Genomic DNA, 14,033 nt, shown 5'->3' on the forward strand with positions numbered 1-14,033 from the left:
GCTGCCGCGCGCTTCGGGGCCCCAGGGCGCGCTGGGTGGGGCTGGAGCGCGGAGGGGCCGTGCTCGCTGGGGACCCGTCGAGCGCTGGGGCTGAGCCGCTTCGCTCCAGGCCCACGAGGTCTCGAGGCTGCGATACGCGGCCTCCGGCTCCTGCTCTCCTTTTCTGGCCGCCGTGGTCCCTGCACCTGAGCACTTTGTGCCCACCTGGCGCGCCCCAGAGTCAGCCACTGTCTGCAGCCCGGGTCACTCGGGGTTATGGCATTCCCAGCCCACCTACTTTGACCACCGGCCTGACTGACACTCGGGGCAACGCCCCTGCCCTGCCATCCCTCTCTCAGGATTCAATCTAGTTACAGCTCAGTCAGGGGCTAATCTGCAGGGTGTCTTTAGTTACCAATCCAGGTTTGTTTGGGACGTTTTCCCTCCTAACACAGCGAGCTGAGCCTCACACTTCAGCCTCCCTTCCTGTTTCCCTGTCTTTGAGGGACACCAATTCTTAAGCCCTCATTGACTTCTGAGAGATCCAAGGGTCTTGCCCTGAGCTGGGAATGTGCTGTCTGGCTCCAGGAGCACCTTTGCCGTTTGTGTGTGTGTGTGTGTGTGTGTGTGTGTGTGTGTGTGTGTGTGTGTGTGTTGCCCAGCATCTGCCTAGTGAGGGACTTTTTGCCCCAACCCCTTCTCTTCTCCTCCACCCCTTTGCCTCCCTATGTGTGTTTTGATTTCCGTAGTAGCATTTGGCCTCCTTAAGTCAAGTTTGCCAAGGGCCTGCTGGGGTGAGGGGAGAAAGGGTGGGGTTGCCCCCACAGATTATTTGGACAATAGTTGATTGCTGCATCCCGAGTTGCTGGATTCAAGCACGTTTCCTAGAGGTGTGTACAGGTACCCCAACACAAGCAAGGACGCTCAGTCTATTGTCCACCCAAGTCTGGGTCTTTGTGGAGGCAGAAGCACTATTGGGACAAGGGACTGCTTGAGTGTGTGTTTACACTTCACTCATGTCCAGCCCCTCACAAGAGGTCCCCCTGATTGCTGTATCCTCTGGCTGTCTGGATGGGGTGCACACTTGTGGTTGTCAGGGTGCAGAACTGAAGAGGGAAGGAGGCCAAGGGAGGTGTCCCCAAACTGTGCACTCCCAACTTGAGCCAAAGCTCCTGCCATCACCTTTCTGCCTCTCCCTCCTCCATGTGTCCTTGGGCTCTGGATTTGGGGCGAACAGTTGGGGTGTGTTCCCAGAGCCTCCAGGCGTGCCCCCAAAGCTCTTCAGAGGACGTCTCCGGCCTGGAGCTTCTTGTCCAGACCAGATGTGCCAGCTCTGAACATGCCAGGGGCTTCTCACTCTCCCAGCTCCTCACCACCTTCTTGATCCAGAACCACTGTCTGGTGGTGTCTTTTCCCGGGCCTCCCAACTGCCCTCACTGTGGCCCTCTACCGGCTACCTTCCTCCTAGCAGCTGGATCACCTTTGGACGTCCCCTGCCCCACCTGCCATCCCCTGGCCTCCTTGTTGCTTCTGGAACACACTAAGCTTGGGCCTGCCTTTGGCCATGGGCTGGGTGACCTCTGTTCACCTTCACCTGCACTTAGTTTGGGTCTCTTCCTGGCTGTCTCCTTCAAATGTCACAAGGAGGCCCTTGTTGATCTTTGGGCTCAAATGTGTCTGTCTCAAGACCATTTTGCTATCTTCTTGACTATAATTTTACTCTCTGGATTTTTTTTTTTATCCTTACACTATTCTGATCTGCTGTGCCTCACTGGAGATACCCAGCAGGGCCAGGCATCTGCCACCATGCGGGCTCTGGAGAAGGTGGTCTGAGTATCTAAGTCCTGGTCGGACCTGGGCCCATGTCTCTTGCACCTCTTCTCGGAGCGCTGGTCAACAGCTTCTCGGTCCTCCTCTACTCCTACCCTACAGCCGTGCGGCTCACTCACTTCATCAACTACTGCGATTTGTGGCCTGAAGAGGTAGCATTTCGGATGTTGTGACCCAAATGTTTAAAAATGCTCAGCAGTAGACACGCTATTTGTCACATCTTTCCTTTGATTCCGCCCCATTTCCCAGGTTTGCTCGGCACTGTTTCTAATATAGCAGCATTATAGTGTCCCTCAGACTTTTGCCCTATCACTCTCTAACAGTGCAAAGCCTCCACTGGTGGTGAGGCAGGGACTGAACCTACCCTGAAGAGAAGGCAGGGTAGGCACCCACCTCTCCTGGTGTAGGGACCAACTGGGAGCTGCGAAATTCTGGGAGTTGAAGGACTGGTAAAAATGAAGGTTTGAGGGTCAGGTAATGAATCCCAGCTCAGCCATTGATCAGCTGGGGGACTTGGGTTAGCTCCCCAGCCTCCCTACCTCAGAGTCCTTATTTGTAGAATGGGATGCAGCACTTCCTACCTCATAGAGGGTTATTATGAGGGCTGGTGAGACAATGCATGTGGAACATCTAGGTTACAGTGTCCAGCCCCTCAGAGGCAACCCCATTAACAGTGGCTGCTAGAACTAGCACCATCCAAGGGGGCAGGTGCCCTGCTTTCCCCAAGGACATGCTTCTGAGATTTGCACCCTCATCCAGTAAGCTGGGGATATGGGAACCTGGGCTGGAGGTGGTCTGGGAACACAAATTCCAAGGCAATACTAGTGGCTCAGCAACCCTGATCTTTTCCTCAGAAGATGTGGCCCTGACCCCTCGTGGGACCGATAAAGGGCTATTCAGATCTCTGCCTTGCTGGCCCAGCCCTTCCACCAGAATGAAAAGCCCAGCTGTTTTTCTGGCTGGGCAGTATGGTCATTCTGGTCCAAGTGCCACATGATTGGTTCATGCTTCTCATGTCCATGGACTGTTTTCAAAATTATGAACATCTTAGTCTGGGCAGGGGACTAGGAGTGATGGCCATGATCTTACTATCCATCCATCCATCCATCCACCCACCCATCCATCCATCCGTCAGTCTGTTCTTTCATTCACTTTCTATCCAGTCATTTGCTCACCATTCATTGATCCATCCATGCATGCAGTCACTGTAGATTTCTTGAGCATTTTCCCTTATTACCTGGGTGCTGAACATAGGTGCTTGGGCTCTAACTTCCTAGAGCTTTGTCCATGGCTGTGCCCTTCTTCCCTTTACTTGTCTCTCTCTCATTTGGGGTCTGTTCCTTCCTCCTTTCTGTCTCTGTTGATCTTTGTCCTCCTCAAGTAGTTCATGTGCTTTTTGTCTGTCCGGGATCTCTGTCCTTCTTTCGTCCTTGTTTCTCCCTGCTCCTCTAGGACTGTCTCCCCACTCTCGTCCCCCCTGCCTCTGGGCCTGGCCTGCTGAAGGGCCTTGTCCTGATGCCCTGCCCACCCACCATCCTCACTCTCTAGTCACTCCCAGTACAAGTCTCATCAAGCCCTGCTCTCCCCTACCCCGAGAGCTCACGGGAATGATGCTTTCTTCTGATGTGACACCAGTGAGGTGATGTCTGGGTTTTGTTAAATATAAGTGAATTATTAATCATTTTGGGCAGGAACACTTCCCTTCCCCCCATTATCAACAGAGAACCCATTGGCTTGTGGGGAAGTGATCCAGGGATTAATGAGACGTCAGCCCCCAATTTGGTCAGCCTTGGGCTGGCCCTGAGAGCCCCGGTCCAGTAGTGCCACAGTTGTGGACTTCAGCTTGGGAGGATCTTTATACTCATACCTTTGTCACCCACCTTCCTGGCCTTTCTGTGGTTTTCGGGGCTTTGCCTGTTGGTCACTGAATACTTATTGGGCAGCATATGGATGCTTTTTGTCTGCAATATCTAATTCTCTCCATAAGCCTGTGAGGAAGGCAGGATCAGGTGAGAACCTTGCAGAAATGACCCAACAGGGAGAGGTGGGGCTTGAACTTCTGGCCTTTTTGATGTCCAAGTGGTCCTTGACTCTGTGCTGCTCTGAGAAATGGGGAAGCAGACAGAGCCCCCTCCCCAGATCCCAGAGGGATGGCCCAGCGGGGACCTATTGCTAGCAGAGCCTAATGGTGGTGCTCTTGACTCAGCTCCTGGCTTGACTCCCCCCACCCCGAGATCCTTAGACAGCCCCCAGAATCAGATGACCAGGTGCTTCACTCTGGCCACCTTGTGTGTGGGAGCTTCACTGTCAGACTCTGCACTGAGCTGAGGCCCCTCCTCAGGGAAGGAATAAAGGGCGGCTGGGAGAGGGCATGCGTCTGTGGGGCCTTTGTGATGGATTGGCTTTGTGACCTCAGGGCTGGCCTGTAGTCTCAGTGTCCCAGGAGACTGTAATACTCTTGATCTGCTTGCCTAGACTCCAGCCTGGTTCTGCCACCTAAGGCTATGAAGCTGTTGAAGATTGTCCAGGCATCAGTTTTCCCATCTGCAAAGTGGGCCCAATAATTACACCCATGTCCCAGCATTATTGTGTGCATTAGATGAGTTGTGTGCTAAGGGCTTTGATCAGATACAGGTTGTATGAAAGATTCAACTCCTTCCACTCTGATAACAGTTGAACCTTTGCAGGACACACACAGCTCATGGGTTGCAGCCAGCCCTGCCTCAGCCTGTGCTAGCCTGGGATCGGCAGGGAGGGGGTCCTCTGGGCGAGAGGGTGAGCTGAGGCGAAAGCATCAGAGCATCCCCACCCCCTGCTCTCTCCCTGTCCCCAAGCAGCCTCTTCCCGGGCTGCCTTCTCTGAAGGGACACAGGAGGCAGGAGATAACAACGCTAATGGGTCCTAATTATAGCCCAGCTTGGATCAATAAGAGCCTCAGGCCTCTCGTGGGCAGACTGGCGCCAGGAGGGCACTGCCAGGTGGGACAGCAGAGGGCGGGGCTGGAAGGTCAGGGAGGCCTGGCCCCTCCTCTCCCAGGGTGGACGGGCCCAGTGCCTGGAGTCAGACTAAGTGGTCTCTCACCTGAGCTGCTGGCTGGGTGCCCTGAGTCAGACCTCCAGGACCCGGCTCTGTCCCTGCCAGCTGGTCTGGCGGAGGATGGAAGCCTGGGGTCCCAGGGACAAGGCAGGAGCACAGTGGTCCTAGGGACTCCCCAGCTCTGATTTTCAGCTAGGTGGGAGGGGGAGGATGGATCTGGGATGAAGTCTGGGTGAATGGGAAGGTTGGGAGAGGAGATGTCACAGCCCCGTCCTGGGGTGTTTTAGGCGTAGAGGAGGGGCCTATCAGACATGGGGATGGGTCCGCTTCAATCCTGCCCTTATGTGGCAGCCCTGGAACCTCTCCGGAATGGAAATCAGACCAGGCAGTTTACACTTGACTAGAGGATCACTTAGGGAACGGGGGTGGGGGTGGGGTTGTGTTTGTGTTTGTGGATGGTTGGAGTATGGGGTCTGGTGAGAACCACCCCCTATCCCAGGCAGGGCAGGGAGCAGTCCATGGCCAACCACAGGCTTACTTCTAGAACAGCCCCATGGTAACCTGTCCTCTTGTCTTTTCCTCTGGTCAGTTGGTCAGTCAGTGTCTGTGTGAGCTGGACTGCTCTTCCCCAGGGACCGCCCTCCTGGGGAGGGGACAAGGATGGCAGAGCGGAGAGGAGGAACGTGGGGTGGGGGGAGGAGCACGGGAGGGAGGGCCCCCCCACCATTGCATCAGCCTGGAGCCCTTACATAACCGGTGGCGGCATGCCTGGGTGTGGGGGTGGTTCTGCCCGGGCGTCTCCGTGCAGCTGGGGGTGGCAGAGGCAGAGGTGGCCGGGGAGTGGGCTTGTGTGGACACCATTTGTACCTCCTAGCACTCTTTCCTTCTAGCCCTGCTGTTGCCTCCCAGGCTGCCATCCCAGTTCCTGTCCCTGCCCCCTGGATCCTTCCCTGCCCCAGGACCCTTCCCAGGAATCCATACCTCACCCACCATCTGTCACTGTTCTCCAGACCCTCTACTTTAAGACTCATCACCACCCCTAGACCTCCGACCTCAGGACTTAGCGTAGCTGCCCACGATCTGTCACCTTCTTCCAAGGCTCATCCCCACTTCCTTAGACCCTCACTTTAGGATCCATCACCACATCCCAGGACCCATCACCATCCTCTCATGATCCATTCCCCCCAACACTCACTCCCCTTCCCCAGATCCCACTCCTGGACCCATCAGTACCCCCTAGGCTTCCCACTCCAGAGACTGCTACTGTTACCCAAGACTTGTCACTGTTCCCAGGGTCTGTCATTGCCCCAGCAGCCCCCTCCCCCAGACACAGTCTCCAGCAGAGAGGTCCTCCCCACCCCACCTCCCCTGTCCCCCATGCACATTCTCAATCACTTTGCCCCAGGGCTCCAAGGTCTGAGACCTGGGGAGGTCTTGGGGAGCCAGGCCCACAAGGAATCCAAGTTAGGAAGTGGTCCCTCCTTACCGGACACCCTGACTTCCAGAGCTCTGACCGAACCCTCCATAGCCCATTCCTTCTCAGCAGTGCCCCTCTGCCAGGCACAACATTCCCAAGTTGACCCCTGGGAATGTTGCAAAAACCTGGGGGGCACCCTTTGCAGCTATTTGCCCTCTTGCCTTCAGTCTGTCTCTTCTGACTCTGTGTTTGATGACAGCTTCATGGGATAGGGAGGGCCTGGGACCCCAGCATCCAGGGGTCTGTGGTGCCATGGCAAGCAGTCGGTCTGCTGACCGTGGTCTCAGGAGGCCTGGTCACCTTGAAGTTGGAAGGAGGCCCCTCGTGCATCTGTTTCCAGCCCTGTGGGCACAGCTTGGGAGAGGGTGCAGGCACCCTTTAGGAGTAGGGGTGGCTGTGTGTCTGGTGATGTGAGCCCCATAGCAGAGCTGTTGCCCCTTGTCTTGTTGAGGCTCTGATGGGGTCAGGATCCTGGCCAGGGTGTGGGACCTTGCAGAGGAGGGGACACGCGAATGCTGTCTGTGCATGAGTCCACACTGTGCAGGTCCTGGGTGCATGTGTGTGTACCCTTTCATCTGTGTGGCTGTGTGTGTTAGTGCTAAACAACCTCATCTGTGTGGCTGTGTGTGTTAGTGCTAAACAACCACGATGTTAAAAAAAGTTGTGTGACTGTTTCTCTAACCTTGAGTCAGCTGGGGAAAGGCTGCCCTTTCCTGGATGAAACTGTCTCGGGTGCTGTGACATCACACTGTCTTTTTTTTAACTTTTTTTTAGACATCACACTGTATTTGAGGTACCCCAGTGAGGGGTCTTCTCAGTTTTCCCATTGGGCTTTCCCTCGCCCTGCCTGGGTGCACATGGGTGAGGTCCCTGGGGAGGTGGTCAGAGAGACCTTTCCTGAAATGGGTCCAGGCCAGCTGGCTGTGGATGCTTGGGCCCAGGTCCGGGTATGGAAGGTGGCTGGCTGTAGGCCTCTCTTCAGCTTCTAGAGGCTCCTTTGGTGGTGTGAGGTGGCTGAATCTCCACTATGGGGTGATCTCTTGTGATTTCTTGTTCCCAGCATCTCCTGGGGGACCCTCCCTCTGCAGCTGACATTCAGTCTCTGACCTCTTGACGCTGGTGCCCTTCACTCCTGGTTTCTCCACCTCAGCCCTCTGGGTGTGCTGTACGGGAGGTGGCCACCTCTGTCCTGTGAGGGGGTGTGTTGCACTCCCATGGAGCACGGCCAGCCTTCACATGTCCCCTTCTCTGCAAGGTCCCGTGCTTTTGGATGTCCGACCTCTCCAAGCCAGCCCTCTGCTCCAGTCTTTTGGCTCCTAAAATGAGGGAGGGAGTCTGGAATCGTGGGCAGCTTTGGGATCCCTCCACGGGAGTGGGTGCAGCGTCTCCCTGGGGAATTTCACACCTTGCTTGGTGTCTGTCGAGAACGAGAACATAGTGGCATCTTGTGTGCATCTGGGTGTGTGGCTGCAGTGGGATGTGTGGGTAGCTATACGTGCTTGCAGGGATCGGGTGAATATTCATGTCAGGGAAGGTGCTGCCTGGATCCCTTGTCGGACCCACAGGTTGTCCTGAGACCTTTCGTGTCACTGGCATTGATGGGACATCCCTTCCTCAGCACCTAGCTTTCATGAGCCTCCTCCCAGCTGCTGGAGGGCAGAGAACAGGGCCTTGAGCTGACCACTTTGTTGAATTTTACCACCCTTTCTGGGACCAACCCTGGCTTGGCTAAAGATGGCTTTAAAATTTTTTTTTATTATGATGATGATGTGTGTGTGTACCATCAAATCGGATCTGACAGGTACAGGAGATTGCTCCTCCTTCTCCAGCAGAGCATCTGGTGGATTCGAACCTCATACCTCTGGGATTGCTGTGCAGTAAAGATGGCTTTTTTTGTTTGTAAGGGCTGCTGGCTTCCTGGGGGGAATCCTAGCAAGGCTACTTAGTTAATTGCTCACTCTTGTTGAATGTCAGTGTCCTGAACACTGCCCAGTAAGGGGTAAGTAGTAGTGTCCCATTTTACAGATGTGGAAAGGCAAGGCCTGGAGAGATTAGGGGTTTGGGGAATCTATGACTCTGAGGAGTTAGGAAGAGGCAGGGGGTGGGGATGGATGGATTTGTTTGGGGAGAAACGTGGTGGGGCTGGGGATTAGAAATGAGTGGGAGAGGAGGTGAGTGGGGCTGGTAGATCCTGTGGGAGGGCTCCTGTTTGACTTGCTCTGTATGGGGCAGGAGGAGCCTACTGTTGAGCCACAGAGGCCTCTTCCTCTCGGGATGGGGTGGTAAGTCTGCCGAGGGGAAGTAGCCGAGCAACCCCCCTCCTCTTCTTGATTCTTCTAGAAGAAGAAGATGGTGGCCTTGAAGTCTTCGATGACTTTTTCCCTGAGGAGCCCGTGAGCCTCCCTAAGAAAAAGAAATCCAAGAAGCTCAAGGAGAACAAGTCCAAAGGGAAGCGGAAGAAGAAAGAGGTGTGTTGAATGGGGTGGGTGGGGAGCTGGCACCCAGGCTACTCAGATCTCTAGGCCTTTGAGGGGTGACTTTCCCGAGAGACGAGTTTGTGGGGAAAATCACCAAAACCTGCTTACAGTGCTAAGCATCGCATGTAGGTTTTCTCAAGTGTATCCCACTCTCTGTTTTCTTAGGCTGAGTGTCCTGAGTATCAGTGACCCTTTTTCAGGCCATAGATGTCCTGGACCATGATGCAATAAGGTCTACTACATCCCTTAATGCCACCTCCCACCGCCATCTGGTTGGTTATGACTTCTGGTGACCCTCCATTGGGTGTCTGAGGCTGTCAATCTTTACGGGACCCCTAAATGGTCGCTTAAACCCCATGCTCCCCTTGCTCAGCTCTCCTGCCTCCTTTACTCTTGTTGGTTCTCTATGCATTCGCTTCCTAACAATTTCCTTGATTCTTACATGCTGCTTCTCATCTGTGGGTCTTCACCTATTGCAGCAGATGACATTACGAGCATAAGGATGAGGTCACCCGGAAGTCACATGCAGGCGCTGTGTGGCCTCTGCATGGTTGCTTGGAGCCTCTGCTCCGTTCTTCCTGGTCCCTAGCTGATTCTGGGGAAGCTCGGTTGCCATATACTGTAAGTTTGGTTGGTGAGGCATGATGCTCACTCAGTACTGGCCTCTCTCCCCCTGCCTGCTAACATAACCTCAGAGTGCTTTCGTGGGATTCCTCAAGGTAAACCTTGGGATTTGGTGGGACCTGGTTTGACCAATGTGGAAACCAAGATTGATTTGCCCTATAAAGTCCTTCCAGCTGAAAGGGGACCACGGGCAACACAAGCTACATCTTTTTACTCCCTGTGTGTGCTCAGAAGGGTGGAGACAGCGCAGGAGAGGAAGACGCTGGATGAGGTGGATTAATACAGTGACTGGAGCAAAGGGGGGCTGGTGTGTCAGAGTCAGGAGACTGGCTCAGAACAGGGCAGGCTTCAGAGCTGCTGTACATAGAGTCATTATGGGTCACAGGCAACTTGATGGCATATAAAAACGTGTACTGAGTGTCCAGATTCTCTTGAATATCATCTCTGGTCCTCCAGGTGGACTTTGAGGAAGGTGGTGACATGCACCCCACTTTTCACACGGGAGCCTAGAGGTTCAGAGATGAAGTTACCCAGAGTAATTGGGGTTCAGATAAGATAAAAACCAAAGACATCAACTCTGTCTAACTTGCCCTCTGTCAACTCTGCCCTTCCCTGATCACTGCCCTACAGAGATCCGTGCTTTCCAGGCCTTCTTATCTCTATGCCAAAGAAGACCCCACCAGTACTGTAGTGAGAGGAATAGGCGAAGGGACTAATGATATATCGGTGTTTCAGGTACTTTGGGGCAGAGCCTTTTGACACAGAGCCATGAGAACACTGGGGGTACTTGCAGAAGTTCTGTGATGGGAGATGGGCCTGTGGAATGTTCTGGAACATTATGGAATGTTCTGGAATATTCTAGGACATTCTGGAGTGTCCTAGAATATCCTAGAATGCATGGAGTAAAGAACTCCAAGGTAATGGTACCTTCAAACCAGCAGAACTCTCACTGTACCCTAGAATGGCGTGACGGAAGACCTTGAGCAAAGGAGAGCTGTGATCTGACTTCATTTTGACAGGTTCCCAAAATTATTTTGACACCCAAAATTATCTGAGGGAGAGATTGTGGTGGAGAGGGGAGGAAGAAGACATTCTGGGTTTCTAATAAGGGAGGCGCAATCAGTTTTCCTTGCTCACCTCTGACACTGCCAAAGACAAGACTGGGTGACTTAAACCCACAGAAATGTATTCTCTCACAATCCGATAGACTAGAAGTCCTCAATCAAAGGAACGGGATTGATTTCTCTCTGGGCACTCAGAGAGAAAAGCTGTTCTATGCCTCTCTTCTAGCCTGTGGTGTGGTTGGCAATCCTTGGCGTTCTTTGGCTTGTAGACGTATCAGCTTAGTCTTTGTCTCCATCTATACATGGCATTCTCTTTTGTGTTTGTGTGCCCATGTCGTCTCCTCTGAGGACACTGCATTTAGGGCACACTTTATCTCAACACTTTGGGCATGTAGCCAGGAGGAACTGGTCTTTGGAAAGGGACATCATGTTTGGAAGGGTCGAGGACACAGGAGAGGAAGACCCCGGATGAGATGGATTGACATAACTGGGGTAATGAGGGTAATGTGTCAGAGACAGTGAGGTTGGCTCAGAATAGAGCAGGGCTCAGAGCTATTGTGCATAGAGTCACTGTGAGTCACAAGAGACTCGATGGCACATAACAACATGCTCCAGTCTGATCTCTTTTGACTGTTATATCAGAAAAGACCTTATTTTCAAATTATCTTACAGTCAGAGATTTCAGGTACATGTGACTTTTGAGGGCACACTATTCAACTCATTATACTTCTGAGTTTCTTTTGTGTCACACAAATGTGGTCTTCGGGGCCCTAGCATGTGAAGACGGTGGGAGAAGGCCTGGGACACCTGTGGATGCATCTGGATGGCAGGGCTGTGTTCCACGGTGGTCATACCGGGCTGTTCTGTTGGGAGCTGGAGAAAGACTGAGACTGGGATGTGTCCGGGCCTTCTTTATCTGGCCCAAATCACCGGTCCTCCACCCTGGTGGTTGACATCAGCATGTTTCTCCTTGACTGTCAACTGTGTCTGCTCTCCTGTTCTCTCCCTGCCCCCTCTGCACTCTGGCCATGCCCCTCCCTACTTGCTGCTGTCCCAGTGACAGCCTGGTGTGTGTCTCTCCACCATGTGTTGACTGCCCTTTTGTCTTCTAGAGAGAGCCCAGTCTTCCCTCTGACACAGCTTGCCTGACCCCTGTCCTTGCAGGCCTGCTTCTCGCATGACGCTACTTGTGGTCTTGTTGTTGTGTGTGTGTGTGCCTCTTACCAGGACACACCATCTCTGGCCATGAGTGTAGGAACTGGGATTGCATGTGGGAAGGTTGGAGGAGAGAGGGAAGGAGCTGGGTTGGGGGGAAACCTAAGGTGAGATGGTGGGAGAGCCTCCCACTGTCATGATCCTCGATGAGGCACACAGGCCTGTGCTTTGAGATTCCAACATCTTCTGAAGGGCTGGAGCTCCCTGTGCCCATTATCCAGATGGGGAGGTAGAGACAGACAGAAGGGCGGCTCACTGACCTCAAGGCTCCTCACCCTGTCCCTTGCAAGCTGGCCTTCTGCTATCTTTGCTTTGATTGAGGTGTGGTGAGTTGGTTCAGACATGGTAGGGGCTCCACATTTCCTGCCGCAGCAGCCCCTCCACCCCTGGTACTGCACTCCTGTGAACCATCTTTGTGCAAGGCCAGTTGACAGGGCCTAGGATGCAGGCACCTGGACTGTCTGTGGCTAGTTCTGATGCCCCAAATGTCCTCACTTTCCTCTTTTTTCTTTTTTTTTAAATTCATTTAATTTTTAAAAAATTTCCTTCAGGCAAGCTCTGGTGGTCTAGTGGCAAGAAGCTGCACTGCAATCTCAGAAGTGCACGGTTCGAATCCACCAGATGCTCTGCTGGCGAAGGAGGAACAATCTCCTCCTGCCAGTCAGATATGATTTGGCGGTCTACACAAAAAATAATGAAATAAAATAAAATTTAAAAAAAATTTCCTTCACTGTCAAGCATCTCCCTCCCTTCCCCCTCCCCCAGTCCACTTTGAGGTGCACTTCCTGTTCCAGAGTATTGTCCTACCCTCACCTTCCTCTGGACCGGGGCTCTGCAGATAACAAGGTGGAGGTGGATTCTGGGGTCCTTAGTGGCTGAAGAAAGGAGCTCTGGGGACAGTGGGCCGGCTCCTCTTCCGAGTGATTTCTCTCTGGAAGCTTCTTACAGGGACCTGGGCAGGAGGCCAGTCCTGGAGGGGAGCATTATCTGGCCCTGTGGTCTCCAGCCTGCCCTGTTGGAGACTAGTTCCAAACGTTGATGATGGGAAGCCTGCAGCTGGGAAGAGTGGGAGCCCCGCTATGGGAGCCGGGCTGGCTTTTCTTCCTCTTTCCTGGGCGCAGGGCACAGTGGACCCTCCTGACCGGGGAGGCCGTAGGCCATAGTGTGTGGATACCCTTGGTAATGGGGAGAGTGAGCCGAGGTTCAAAGCAGTGGCAGTTTTGGGGTAACCTCTAAGGTCTCAGAAAGTCAGCTTCTGCCTCTTTCATCCCTAGTGACGAGACTATGCATTTATTTTATTGCCTTTTCCCCTTCTCTTTGAACTAATTTTTTCTTTTCTGATTTTTAATGAAAGTTTACAGAAATGGGTAGGTTGATTTGTTGGATTTTTTTTTTCTTCAAGTCGGCTCTGGTCTCCTGTTTCTGGATGTACCAAAACCCCAGGCTTCTGTTTTTCTCTGAACTGGCTGTATCTGCATCTCTCTTGTCTCAGGCTAGCCTGGGCTTGGTCCTTCTGCTGGAGTCCTCCTCTCTCCCTCCTCTCTTCTACTCCTTCCCCCTCCTCCTGTCTGCTTTCCTCTCTCCCTCCCCGTCCTCATCCTCTCTTCTCTCTCCGTCCCCCCTCCCCGCCCCTCACTCTTTCCCTGATCTTCAAGAGGGTGGGAGGTTGGGTGGGCAGGAGCCCTCTAGATGCCTGGGCAGTGCCAAGCAAGCCCCAGGGTGACCTTCAACCCATTGTGGCCCCCTCCCCGGATGGGAGACTGTCAGATGGGAGGGTCTGGTCCATGATGCAGCTAGAGAGCTGCTGTGTGTGCCTCCTAGGGTGCCCACCTGCCCTCCCACCGAGCGGGAATCCTCAAGACATGAGAGGGCAAACAATGTCCCCTCCCTTCTATCTCCAGCCAGCTGGCATGGAGATAAGGTGCTGGGTGGAGGCTGCAGAGGGGCAGCCTCTGCATGTGAGGAGTTGGGGGGGCTGCGGGCAGCAAGTCTGGGATTCTGATTTACATAAAATAACCGGGCTGCAGCCGGAACCTGAGCATATGTAGATGAAGCTCCTTGTCAGACCGGAGTGCAGGAGGGAGAAATGATTTCAACCTGTACTGCAGCGGTTCCCATAGCAACCAATTATTCAGTGCTAAATTATAACTGTTTATAACACTCGTGAATGGGAAGGCTCATATTTCATCCTTCCCTTTTCCCTCTCAATCTTGAAGGACCCCAAATTGAGAATGACCAACTCTCCAAGCCCTTCCTTTTGAGTAGAAATACCTCCTTTCTCGGGAGATGTGGCTGAGCCTCAGCGTGAAGGGAGGGAGAAGGAGTGAAGGC

The 14,033-nt window shown here is 53.5% G+C and overlaps 1 protein-coding gene across 1 annotated transcript in view; it reads left to right on the forward strand.

The window, feature by feature from the left end:
- Window positions 1-14,033, forward strand: part of CHD5 (chromodomain helicase DNA binding protein 5) — a 72,977-nt gene that overhangs the window by 539 nt on the left and 58,405 nt on the right. The window contains exon 2 of the mRNA XM_006885799.1: window positions 8,663-8,790. Within this exon, the coding sequence (XP_006885861.1) occupies window positions 8,663-8,790 (128 nt within the window). The remainder of the gene's footprint in view (window positions 1-8,662; window positions 8,791-14,033) is intronic.

The sequence above is a fragment of the Elephantulus edwardii genome, unplaced genomic scaffold (assembly GCF_000299155.1).
Source record: "Elephantulus edwardii isolate Elephantulus edwardi_28Jun2011 unplaced genomic scaffold, EleEdw1.0 scaffold00045, whole genome shotgun sequence".
NCBI classification, from domain to species: Eukaryota; Metazoa; Chordata; class Mammalia; order Macroscelidea; family Macroscelididae; genus Elephantulus; species Elephantulus edwardii.